General features: G+C 41.3%; 1 protein-coding gene across 1 annotated transcript in view; it reads left to right on the plus strand.

The window, feature by feature from the left end:
• Nucleotides 1–12,968, plus strand: part of syd (JNK-interacting protein syd) — a 466,678-nt gene extending 453,710 nt beyond the window's left edge. The window contains exon 28 of the mRNA XM_080274254.1: nucleotides 9,864–12,968. Coding sequence (XP_080130380.1) covers nucleotides 9,864–9,967 — 104 coding nt within the window. The 3' untranslated portion in view covers nucleotides 9,968–12,968. The remainder of the gene's footprint in view (nucleotides 1–9,863) is intronic.
• Nucleotides 12,969–13,277: the final 309 nt, after the last annotated feature.

Raw genomic sequence — 13,277 nt, forward strand, 5'->3', positions numbered from 1 at the left:
TTTTTCCAGCAGCTGCTGGACACAAGTCCTGGCGAACAACCTCAGGGAGAAGGACTTGGGTGGCTTTACCTTCATCTTGTACAGGATGAAGGCGTTCAGCATCGTCATATCTATGAGATGCAGAAAAACTTTCCTGTACCACCTAGTATTCTTCCTGAGGCAGTCGATCTCACCAATCATCATGTCGGACTTGTCCACCAGCCGCATGTTTATATTATAGTCCAACACAGCATCAGGTTTCATCACAGGTTCGCCTGTCCTACGGTCGACCTTCCCACTGTCTCTCATCTCCCCCTTATGTACGGTGGTGAGCATGTGCACGACTCTCTTCTCATGCCACCGTATTGCCAGCATCTTCTCAGACTTGCGTAGGTGCACGTCTCCTCGCTGCGAGTTTCCTGCCTCTGGGAATTTGGGGAAGTTGGCACGATTACTTTTGACAGTGCCGCAGGAGCCAATGCCGTGCTCAGAAAGGTATTTGGCAAGTTTCGGTGCCGTATAGTAGTTGTCTGTATACAGCACATGATTCCCACCAAAAAACTTTTCTAGGAGCACTTTCACTACACAGCCTGAGAAGCCAAGGGGGTGTGTTTTATCGAGATCGACAGTGCTGGCTGAATAGATGACGAAGTCAAGGATGTACCCCGTCTTACAGTCGCACAGTACAAAGAACTTAATTCCAGAGCGATGGCGTTTGCTTGGAATGTACTGGACAAACCGAAGACGTCCTCTGAACAGAACCAAGGACTCATCAATGACAACCTTCTGAAATGGGTGGAAGAATGACATGAACTTATCCTTCATTCTGTTCAGAATCTCCCGGATTTTCCAGAGTGGGTCGGTTTGGGAAGGTACATCATTATCGGCAAAGTGCAGGTTTCCCATGATGTTCCGGAAGCGATCTCTGGCCATGTACTTGTTGAAGGTCGGTGAGGGTAGTAAGGGGTCCATGGACCAGTATTCTTCCAACTCATGCTTCTTGGAGTGTGGCATAAGAAGCATGAGGGCAAAGAACACATACAGCTCCTGCACTCCCAGCATGGTCCACTGTTGCATCTTGGCTGCACCTGTACCACTAGCAGCACGTTGTGATTCGAACCTGTTACTCTCATCACATATGTGCTGCATGACTTCGTCATCTAGGAAGGCCAAAAGGTAGTCGACACACTCAGCATTTTCGTCCATAGTGAAGGCAGGCTGAACTCCTGACGAGCTCTCATCGAAAACCAGGTTTTCGGGGACAAAATCTGACCCTTCCGTCCACGCGAAGGCGTCCAGGATTCGCCTGGCGTGGCGGTGGAGGGATGGTGGTGGTGGTGGTGGTGGAGGTTGGCTGAGAGGGAGGCTTATCACGGTCAAGGTCACTCGCACTGACCCTAGGTTGCCGTACAGCACTAGCAGCCCTTACCCTACTAGCTACACTACTTCTCACTCTCTTAGATCTACCTCTACCTCTACTGCCGGCCTTCACTGTTGATGCTGGTGGTGACTCTGACGACGAAGACTCCGGAGATAACTCAGCCGACGATGATGACGAGATGAGTAAAGCGGGGCTTGGGGAACAGGGAGGTGAATGATCTCGTGACTCATGGCGGGCTGGGTCACGTGGGGGCATTGTTCTGGGGCTAACACGCCACCTTTTCACTCCCTTCCCAAATTCTTTTCCTTCCTGCACTAAAGGCTCCTTTCCCTTGGAGCTACACACAGATTCACTGGTAGGAGCACTTGTTGTCGCTGTTTCTGGCGCGATAAGTTCACCCGGCTCATCACACGATTCACCGGAATCGTCAAAATCGCTGTCCATTATTATCATCGACAATTCAGCAAGTTCTCGTGCCACTGCAGAGTCACTGAGGCCTTTCCTGCTTGCCTCAACACTTTTCTTGGGGGTAGAGGTCACGGGGCCCTTTGCAATGGGCGCAGAAGCGGCAGGAATGGCGGGGCGCGAGTGCGACATGTTGTCTCTGCAGTGGAGGACAAGGGAACTAAATGCCGCGGCTTATCTGAGAAGGGAAGGGTTGACAATGACACTTTAGGCTGACTGCTGCTAACTTACAGGCTAATTTTTTATAGGTAGAAAATCTCGGCAATAAATAAAGAAATAGGTACTTCCAGGTGAATGTAAATGTCAATTAGGATTCTCCCTTCCTTTCTGATATATATTTTTATTACAGACATCGATTACAAGGCATAAATCAAAGGGGAAATTACCGTGGTAATGTAGCGAATGAATGCACGTGAGGTTTTGTCAGGTGATAATTAGGCAATTTCAGGAGTATAACACTATCACTTACCTGTTTTTTTTTTGGTATATATTATTGGGTAAAAATATTGGGCATAGGGCTTATTTCAATGGATGAAATCTGTGGAAAAAGAAGAGGGAAATTTCCGTAGCGCAGCGCGGCGTGAGAGGTGAGAGGAGAGGGTAATGGAGGGCAAGTAGGAAGGGGAGTCAAGAAGGGGGTAAATTATCTGAGAAGGGAAGGGTTGACAATGACACTTTGGAGGCTTACTGCTGCTAACTTACATGCTAATTTTTTATAGGTAGAAAATCTCGGCAATAAATATAGAAATAGGTAGTTCCAGGTGACTGTAAATGTCAATTAGGATTCTCCTTCCTTTCTGATATATATTTTTATTACAGACATCGATTACAAGGCATAAATCAAAGGGGAAATTACCGTGGTAATGTAGCGAATGAATGCACGTGAGGTGTTGTCAGGTGATAATTAGGCAATTTCTGGAGTATAACACTATCACTTACCTTTTTTTTTTTTGGTAAATATTATTGGGTAAAAATATAGGGCATAGGGCTTATTTCAATGGATGAAATCTGTGGAAAGAGAAGGGGGAAATTTCCGTAGCGCAGCGCGGCGTGGGAGGTGAGAGGAGAGGGTAATGGAGGGCAGGTAGGGAGGGGAGTCAGGAAGGGGTTAAAATAGCTAAAATGTCAACAATGGATGGGAGTACAGATGAGATTTGGAGTGCTGACTAGTGTTGGACATTGGCAGTACTGATATATGATACAAGCCACCACTTGAGAGCCCAGGATAATTCAAAATAACACAGAATCACAAAAGTGACGCCCCGCGGTATGATCCATTGTAGCCGAGCGTCACGAAAGTGACGCCCCGCGGTTAAGGGGTTAAGGTGAGTGGTGATGGGCTTGGGGGGGGAAGGGGGAGGAGTTTCTGAGGTTGTAGGAGGTCCTACTGACCCCCTGGAGGAGGTCCTTCAGGATTCTAAGGAGGCCGCTCTACCTCAACCTCCCTTATAAATCCTTCATAGTCAAACACTGACACATTGTCATCTTCGTCATCAGGGGAAAGTGCAATGCTGCAGTTTGACTGGCACACGTCACAAGTCATGAAGAAGGCGTACTGGACTGGCGCAGTACTAGGGAAACATTCCACGGTGTTGGCCATCTTCCTGCACACGTGTGGGTAATAGTACTGGATGCAGCATGTCAGTACAGGCGAAGAACTCCTTGGATTTGGCCCACTTTGCGCGGCTGATCCGTACTGGCCCAATAAATCCGTACTACAGTATTTTTTTTTTTTTTTTTTGCCAACCGTACTGGACGAAAATAGTACTGGACAAATGCTTACAAGATGCGAGGGTACTGTGTATATATATATATACAGTACCCTCGCATCCAACACACGTTTGTCCAGCACGATTCACGTCCAGCACGGAGAGCAAAAAATTAGTACGATTTAATACAATTTACTTATTGTAACATGGGTGCATTAGCATAACACGCACGGAGCTCCGAGAAGTGGGTGAAATCCGCAGAGTTCGCCACTAGCACGATCACCCCCGGTCCAACACGGTCATACTGGACGTTCCTGTGATGCTGACAGCCAATCAAAACTTCTGATCAAGTTGCCTCCCCCACCCGCTATCGTGACGTGATCGTGATGTCGCCCAATCAAAAATGCTTCTGCTCTCACGTGATGTTTTGTTTAAATTTCTCCCGCCACAGTGCCACTCAGTCACATAATTTGCATTGGAAGGTGCTTTTTTCTCGCTGCATTTTCTGCCCTTGCTACTGCATTTTATCCTGCTCACGATGTCTAGGAAGACTTCTGAGAACCTCAAGAAGCGGCGGCACCTCCCTCAGGCCAACAAGCTGGAAATCATCGAGAGGAAGAAGAAAAGGGAGAGGAAAGTGGACATCGCCAAGGCCTATGACGTGAATGAAGCCAGCGTGAGGACCATAATAAAAAACCAAGACAAGATCCTGGCAGCAGTGAAGGCTTACGGAGTGCTAGGACAGGCAGAAGCAGGACCTTCCATGGATATGGATGAGGATAGTGATTCTGAGTGTGATTTCGCAGGATTTATGAGGGATGTTGAGGAGGAGTAGCAGCCATTACCCGCTAGTGATGCCAGCAGCCATCCTCCAGGGACCCAGTAGGACTACCTACAGCCTCGGATACCACCTTCCATTCCCAGCAAGCCCACCAACACTATCCTAAAAGGTTAGTTATCATTCATAGTACAGCACCATTTATTATAATTACAGTTGTACCAATATATGTAAAGGTATATGGTAGGTATTTATGGTGACTTTTCCTAGGGTTGCTGACATAATTCATTTTTCCCATAAGCTCTGTTGTTTGTCGAACACGTTTTTAGTCCAACACGGGACCTGTGCATGACAATATTACCGTGTTGGACATGAGGGTACTATCTATCTATCTATCTATATATATATATATATATATATATACATATACAGTATATATATACAGGTAAGCCCTTAATTCACGTGAGGGTTAGGTTCCCAGACCCTTCGCGTATGTGGTAAATTCGCGTATATGTTCTGCCCTTGTGTGCACATAATTACGCATGTCTATTAAGTATATTACATCTGAATAATACTGTTTATGCACTACATACACCTTATAAACTAGCATAAAGTATGAAAAACAACAAAAATGTAAGAAATTTAACACTGAAACCTGACAAACACAGGCGTAGGTGGAGACACTTCAGCAGCCTGGTGCACAAGCCCTCACTGCCTCCCATATGCTACATTCTGCCTTCTTTATTGTATGAACAGTTGACTCATTCACCCCAAACATGCGGTTCCAAGACAATTCACAGGCATAGGTGGAGACACTTTAGCAGTATGGAGCACTAGCCCTCACTGTCTCCTGTATGCTAGGCTCTCCTTTATTGTATGAACAGTTGACTCACCCCAAACATACGGTTCTGAAACATTTCACCATCAAGTCTATTCACCGTCAAAACATGGACAATTCCCCATCATTCTATTAATATACTTATTATTGATTAATTAATACTTTAATAACTAATTTTCAGGGGGATTTTATAACTCATATAAGTAAAAAACTAGTGTACTGTACTTGCTAAATAAACTGGTATGTAAATAAATGACAGGGAATCGTCCTGACGGAGAATTGTCGCCGACATTCCTCCCTGAAGTTTGTCCAACACTTTAACTTTCTCTGTCAGCAACATCACTTTACTAGTCCGTTTTGGTGTGTTACCACATGCATCACTAGCACTATGCTTAGGCCCCATGTTGGCAGACTAGGCAAGCAATCACTGGAAGGCAGAAAAATAAGCCACAAATAACGATTGGCCTGTCATGCATGGTTCAACCGTCGGATTCAAACTGACTGTGGTGCGTAGTAGACCGACCTCCCACACACACATACACACACACACACACATATGTATGCACACGGGCAGCAGGTAGGCATTTTTATATTTTATTTATTTCTCTTGTATATTAAAATTATTTATTTGATTATTATAATTTTGTTTTAATTATTGTACGAAAAATTCGTGGATAACCGAAATCGCGTGAAAAAAGTTCACGTGAATTAAGGGCTTACCTGTACACAGTATATACACACACACACACATACACAGGTAAACCCTAGTTTAATGATGCAGTTGGTTAGGTAAAAACCTGTTGTTAGGTGGGGTATCATATATCGGGGTAGATTTAACCCCCCTGTGGCCAAAGGCCTGGAATTTTCAGTGCATGCCAGGCTGATGCCGGGGCCATTTTTTGAAGTTTCGAAAATTGATTTTTTTTTCTTGCCATATTGAAGAGAAAGTTCAGATGCACCTAACAGTGCAAATCCCAGCTTCCTAGACGCATTTTGTGGCTTGCAATCGAGCGCGGAAGTTGCAGAAATATCGGCAACCGATATCCCCACCCAGGGGCTCTGCCGCAGCGCAACTGGGCAGGTGTTATTTTTTTTTTTTTTACCTCCCAAAACAACATGAATGGTGCTGAAATGTTTTGCATATATGTGATATGATGATATTGAATGATTTCAGTACATAATCTGTTAGGAATGGCTGGAAAAAAAAAAATGTTATGAATACGTTTTCACCTTTTTTATATAACATATGTTTATGGTAGGTTCGAGTTATTCTCTATCATTGTGCTCATGCTTGGAAAAGGGAGCGAAAGAGTTGAATTTTTGGTCCTAAATGAGAAAATTGCACGTCCTCCAAGGCTAGACTCTGCCCCGGGAGAATAAAGTGGAGGGTCAGATCCGATTAGCAATACGGAAGTTGATTCGCAACTTCGAGCTCCCACACCACGAGCATGGCTAAAAATAGAATCATAATGCAGTTTCAAACCTAAGAATAAGTCTAATTATTACAAATACAGATACAAAGCAGAAATAAATAAGTTTACAGACGGGGGAAAACATATTTTTTCCTTAATAACATGTTCATCTTTCTCTATCATTTTATGTTTATCTTTCTCATTTTACCTTGTTATTTTCGCAACACATATTGCTCTCTCATAAACAGGATGGTTGTGTGTTTTGCAAGGAAGGAAAAAGATTGTATTTTCTGTCTGGGTCGAGATAATGGGTGTAACTATGTGTTTTTAGGCATGGCCATGAGCAAAAAAATCGTATATCCACTCGTCACGACAGCAGGTGGTGAACTGAGAGATGATATGTGAGAGGGTGAAGTCAAGGTCAGTCTCATGTCCCAGATTTTCATTCACTTCCTGAAGGTTTTCACAGTTTTCTACAAGTTGCACTGCATCTAATGATCCAGACCATTACAGCAAACCTGAGCAAACAGGTGAAGATACCAAGACAAAAATGTATTTTTCATTTATTATCATGTCTTTTTTGTATGTGCCTGAATTACTTCATAATCGTAAATAGGTGGTTGTGTGTGTTTTGCAAGAGAGGACAAAGATGATATGTTCTGCTTGGGTCGAGATAATGGGTGTAGTTGTGCTTGTTTAGGCGTGGCCAGGAGTGAAAAAATTGAAAATCCACCCATCACAGCAGCAGGCTCTGAACTGTGTGATGAGATGTATGGGAGTGTAGTGTAGGTCAGTGTGAAGACGTTCAGAACATTTGTTCACTTCCCAAAAATTTTTGCAGTTTTTTATAGGCCGCGCTCAAACGACGCTGGCGGCCATTTATCAGCTAAGTGTCATTCGACGCTGGCAGCCACGGAGGGGTTAACGTGTAAAGTAATGGGATGCGTTTGTCAGCCTTGGGCTTCCCCCCCAACCAGGTCCTAAACCCACAAACAAGTTTAAAGCCAATCTAAATGGTCTAACAGCTGTAAAAGAAGCTAACCAAAGCCTAACACCTGTAAATAACTCACTAAAACCAACAAATAAAACCTGAAAATCATCAAATAAAAGTATGGAAAAAATCAAGCTTAGTAAACCGTACCCCACAACAAATAAAACCTGAAAATCGTCAAATATAAGTATGGAAAAAATCAAGCTTAGTAAACCGTACCCCAAACTGACAATGTTCCCCCTACCTGTGGCTAACACTTTAATCTAAGTCTACAAATAGTTTATAAATCAACCTAGACACACAATTTTAGTCTAAAATATCATAACAGTCGGTAAAATAATCACAACCCATTGTTAAACCAGGGTTTTGCCATCATTAGGTGGGGTGTGGTGGTAATTCTATCCTCATCATTAAGCCGGGGTATTGCATCTAGGGGTATCGCATATCGAGGTATACCTCTCTCTCTCTATATGTATATGTGTATATACATTAACACGGTACAATTTTCCGAAAGCACTGTCGCTTCTAACATGGCCATTGACGAAGCTAACATGGTCATTTGAACCGGGTGGCCGGTTATGAGATGAATCTTAGGAGCGTTGCCTTGCCAGTGGGCGTCATCTACCTCTCTAATCTCGCTTCAGCATTCTTGCTTTTGAACTACCCAACCAATCAGGGCACTCCCTGCTCCCCTTTAACTGCAAAAATACTCATAATTTTGAACCATATTAATGCTTTCTAGGAGGTTAAAATTGGAAAGAAGGTATAAAAAAAATTTGCACCACAAGGGAGGGAAAAAGTGGACTTTGGGCAGGGGTGTGGAAGGAAATAGGGGGTTTCAAGAGTCCCTATAACAGGAAATTTCTCTAACATGGTAGGGGTTTTGAAACAATTACTGTAACTGTGTTAGACGAGAACAGACTGTTTATGTTTTGAGCCCAGGACCATTATATAGAAGTCAGGCATCGTTGTCACTCAGCCATGGTGTGATAATGCAAAGCCACCTGAATTTATGAAAAACCAGGTAAATCCATGTTGGGAAGATATTTTTCAACACCACCCAACATGATGACATATTTCAGAGTCAAGATTATTGCTTAGCCCCACACAACTCAGCAAGTGACATAGCAGTTTTAATCTGTCTCAGAAAGAACAAGTGCCTTCCTCTATGTTGGAGAAATACACGTTACACACACATACATATGTGGAAAGTTTTTTTACACTCTAGCTGCGTACTGAACCTGACACTTCAGGCACCATTATTACTACACCATGACATGATAAAAGTCAAGGCACCCGAATTCTATGAAGAACCAGGTAAACTCTGTACGAGTGGATGGTTTTCGACTCCAGCCCATGTGATGACACATGTTTCAGAGATGTCAGGTTGTGATGGTAGGTGTAAGGTCACTTTCAACACAAATGTTGGGGGCTGGGGTCACCGCAACCCTGCACAGTGTAATGAGAGAGGGTTTTGAGACATCCCCTACCATCCCATTTATGATATGCAGAGAATATGTAGACAGCACTCTTACTATTTTTCCCAGAGAGCCACCACTCAACTTTCTTAGTTCCAGTACTTTTTCAAATATTCTGTAAAGTTACTCCTGATTCACTCTCCATGCTCTGTTCTTATATCCATTTTTTGCTCCATTATATCATATTCTTCCAGATAAGTTTTTATGTATCCTGGTATTGCTCACTTCATTTTTATAATGCTTATCCCATTTGCTGCTGGAAGGAAACCTATATCAACAGCTCAGATCTATCTTCTATGGCATTTCTTCATTGCTCAGTCAGCACATAGTTATTCCCATACATAATAGTCAGTAAAGAACATTGTTCTTTAGGTTGGTGTCTACTTTCTTGCCAACAAGTCTCTGTTTTGAGTCTTTACCCCCTTTTTTTCTTGTTCATTGATGTCTCTTCGTTAACGTCCATGGAAATCTATTAACCACTTCTATATAGCTCAGACTCTTCCCCCAGCGCCTCACTTAGATTTTCCTTTTGGGTTACTTGTGATTAGAAATGATGTTCCTCATAAATACCTGCGTCATATCAAGCACATTTATCACCTAAGGTTCTTTCTCATTTGTTGGTGTTCTTTTGAAGTGAATGTTCATGCTTTTTGTTTTTCTTTGGCAGCTTGCATTCAGGCTTTGTCTAATTGTCACAAACATACTGTTCTAGTTCTTATCAAGTGTTCCTGTTTTGTGGTGTGCTTTTTAGCTCAGTTACATTATTTATTCCTCTCTCTATCCATTCACTATACTCACTTTTTTCTTTTAATAAACTCTTATTTGTCAACAGGTGAAGGTGAGGAGGATGGAGCTCCTGAGCCAAAGGCAGAGAGTCTTAGTCGAGGAGACCGATCTCACCTCATTGTATGGTCAGTTGCACGGCCACCAGTCTGAGCTGAACAAGCCTAGTCTCTCAACTTACCATAACTAGCTTCATAGGACCTTGATTAGGACATGGATGAACCTAGTCTAAAGATGGATGAGCAGAAGCTGAGCTCTTGAAGACTTTTATTTGTATATTTGACAAACATAGTCTAAATCAGGCAGTGTTAGTTGTGTACTTCAGAGAACTTAGCACTGATGAGTCATATTTGAACCCAGAAGACTTTATGTGGAATTGGACAGCATTGGTGTGAGATAAGTACCACAGTCCCTCACCACAACTTCAATAGGTCTAATCTAAGTCCAGAGGATTACTATCCAAGCAGAGATCACTGTAGTCTCAAAACTGACACTAACTCACAGCAGGCGTAGGACATTGCTAGTCTCAGCTCACAGCCATTAGTAAATATGAGTTCAGCTCCATACTCTACACCTTGGACAATATACCCACATCATGGCCAGTGCAGTGAAGACAATACCACACCCTTTCACTATCTCATCCCTCTTCACTCACAGTAACTCACACGTAAAGCTTCCCTGATGAATGTGTCCATTTGTTGTCTCGGTCTGGGAGCATCATTAGGATGGGAGAGTCACCCAGCATTGCCACATTCAGCACAAGACTTGAATGAATCATGGTGTGAAATCTTTACTAGGTCATTTTCAGTTCAGTTTAATATCCCTCTTGCAAATTATCCTTAGTTGGGTAGGCTCCATAATAGGGTGAAAATGGTCAAGTGCACAGTTTGACTAAATATTGAGGCTTCCTGATTTTTTTTCTTTTTTCTTTTAAACACACTGGTAGGTCTTGTTCACATTTCAGTGTCCTGACTGCTGTCCTGTATTTACCAAGGCAGTTGTGACTGAGTCTGGACTCTGGTGGCATAGCTTTATGGATTTTATTATGTCGATGTGTATAATTTTTATTTATTAATGCCATTGTAAATATTGACAAACTAACTTAATTTCTCATAAATTTTGTCTGTAAACAAAATATCATAATTAGTAAATGAAACTCATCAGATGTATAATTATTTGCCTTCAGTCACTTGTTTACAGTATATTGTGTTATATATACATTATTTATTTGACTCAGATTTTTATGAGTTTTGATGGTAGTGTTGCATTGTTAAATAGTTCAGGTTTTCTAGGATGCCTTAGTGTAGATTCTCGTTTGACCCTGTTGTGTGATATACCTTTGACTTCATCCTCAAGATGTTGTACTTAAATTTTATAAGTTATTTTGTTGTAGACCCAAATTTACCCATGTATCATTACTTGTATCAAATACATTGTTTAAATTTCTATAATGGTAATTGAAATCTCAGTCTGCACTCTGAAGTTTAGCATACTGTAGACAACACTCCATGGTGGCTCATTTGACAGTGGTTTCAGTACTTTGGAAAACATGGATCATAAATTTACAGTGTGTACTTTTAAGGTTTTTAGTGATATTTTATGGTGTTTTGCTTTAATATTTTCCTGAGGCTGGTTAATAGTTCTTTCATTAGTAAATGATTTTAATTTGATATGTACTTGCAGTTTAACAAGCTCAATGATCTCCCAGAAGGGAATAGTCTTTGTTTATATGCAATTTGATGCTCTGAGCATGCCCCCAACCCCTACAGTTTGTAGGGTGTGTGATGATTTTAGCACAGCCCTTTATAAGTCCTTGTAAATGTATAAAAAGAAATGAGCAATTGCTCTTCAAATATATTTATAGAGTATACATAGATTTATATATATGAATATATAACAGCACCAAAGCTTTATTGTAAACGTAGTCATATTAATTTTCCCCTTTCTTTTGTAAAATATAGAAGCATTTGTCTTTGTGTTTAGTGTGAATGCCTTTGTGGTTCCATATTGGAATGGCTGGCTATTTTTAAAGATTTTTGTGAACTTGCCTCATAGTTTTTTCAAGTAACACTATTTCCCAAACCATTTCATTGCTCCCCTTCATTTCCCTCTTATTATATGGTCTCCTCCATAATAAGGAGTGTTGTTTCTTCCCTGTTTATATTACTGTGTTCTTTTGGGCCCAGTTTCTCTGACCTGATCACTTTCACATCTTTCTCTACTCAACCTTTTTTATTTTTCTGAGTTCCACTCCTTCACCCCTGTTTGCCAAGTTAGTGGACTTCATTTCCATTCCTTGCTCTTTCTTTCATTCGGTCTTCACTTTGTTTTCCACCCTTTGTTCTATCCCATTCTTTGCAGTTTTCATCACCTTCATTTTCATCTTATGATCTTTATAAAATTTACTGCTTTCCATTCTCATCCCTAACCTTTAACATCTTCAGTCAGATGGCAAATTCTTCATTTCATTCTTGCTACTGCTAGATTATAGTGAGTTTAGAGAAGAAGCTTTTTGAACCAGATGGGTTGGATATATCATTTACTGATCCATCCACTACAAAAAGTCTTACCCAAGCAAAATTTAATTGTCTACTGGTAATAAGAATGAAATGAAATATGTCTTTGGAATGAAAGGGTTAGTATATTCCTCATTCCTCATTCCCCAAGCACTGTACATTATTCCCATCTCTTTCTAGTCTTTGTTTCTATTTCATTCATTTTGCTTTTTACCCTTTCCATCAGTCCTTTTCCATTCCTCCTTCCCATCATTACCAATGTTCCATCCCCCATTAGATGAAACACCCGGGGCAAGATGTCACAAAAGAAAAAAAATGTAAAAATTTATTTACTGACTTGCGTTTGCTAAGCAGACGAAGGGAGAAGTGGGAAAAAAAAAGAAAAAAAAGAAAAAAAAAAAGCAGCTTTGTTTTTTACTGTGCAATCTGGAAAATATAATCGCCCTTTGTAAGAATACTGATTGAGAGGAGGATGTACATCATATATGGTTGTAATTTATTTCCTGTATGTATTAATATTCCTGGTATGTATACAGACCTAGCAACATCAGCAACCACAGGAATTGTTTGTGCCATTACAAACAAGCAAAACATCTTTGTGGATACCCAGCTTTTTGTCGAGGAAATAAAAGTGAGAAACCAAGCAATGGGTAGTTGTTTTAATTTTGTTATCATTTAAGGTATATATGTATACTGTACTCACTATCATATCCTGTGAAGTTAGAACTGTCATTTAGCATGGTGTGGACTGGGAATTGAACTATCTTCTAAAGTTACCATACACCAATGGGTTGGGAAAAAGAGGTCAAGATGATTATGATAATGATGGTGATTGAAGGATTACAGAAGCTTGGATCTGGCTCCTGCTCCAGCCCAATGCCGAATCACCTAGGTATGTTGAGATCTGAGTAAAAATATGAAGGGGGGGGGAAAAAAAAGAAAAAAAA

The sequence above is a fragment of the Coenobita brevimanus genome, chromosome 57, assembly GCF_032717465.1.
Source record: "Coenobita brevimanus isolate Jiangsu-jjx chromosome 57, ASM3271746v2, whole genome shotgun sequence".
Lineage (NCBI taxonomy): Eukaryota > Metazoa > Arthropoda > Malacostraca > Decapoda > Coenobitidae > Coenobita > Coenobita brevimanus.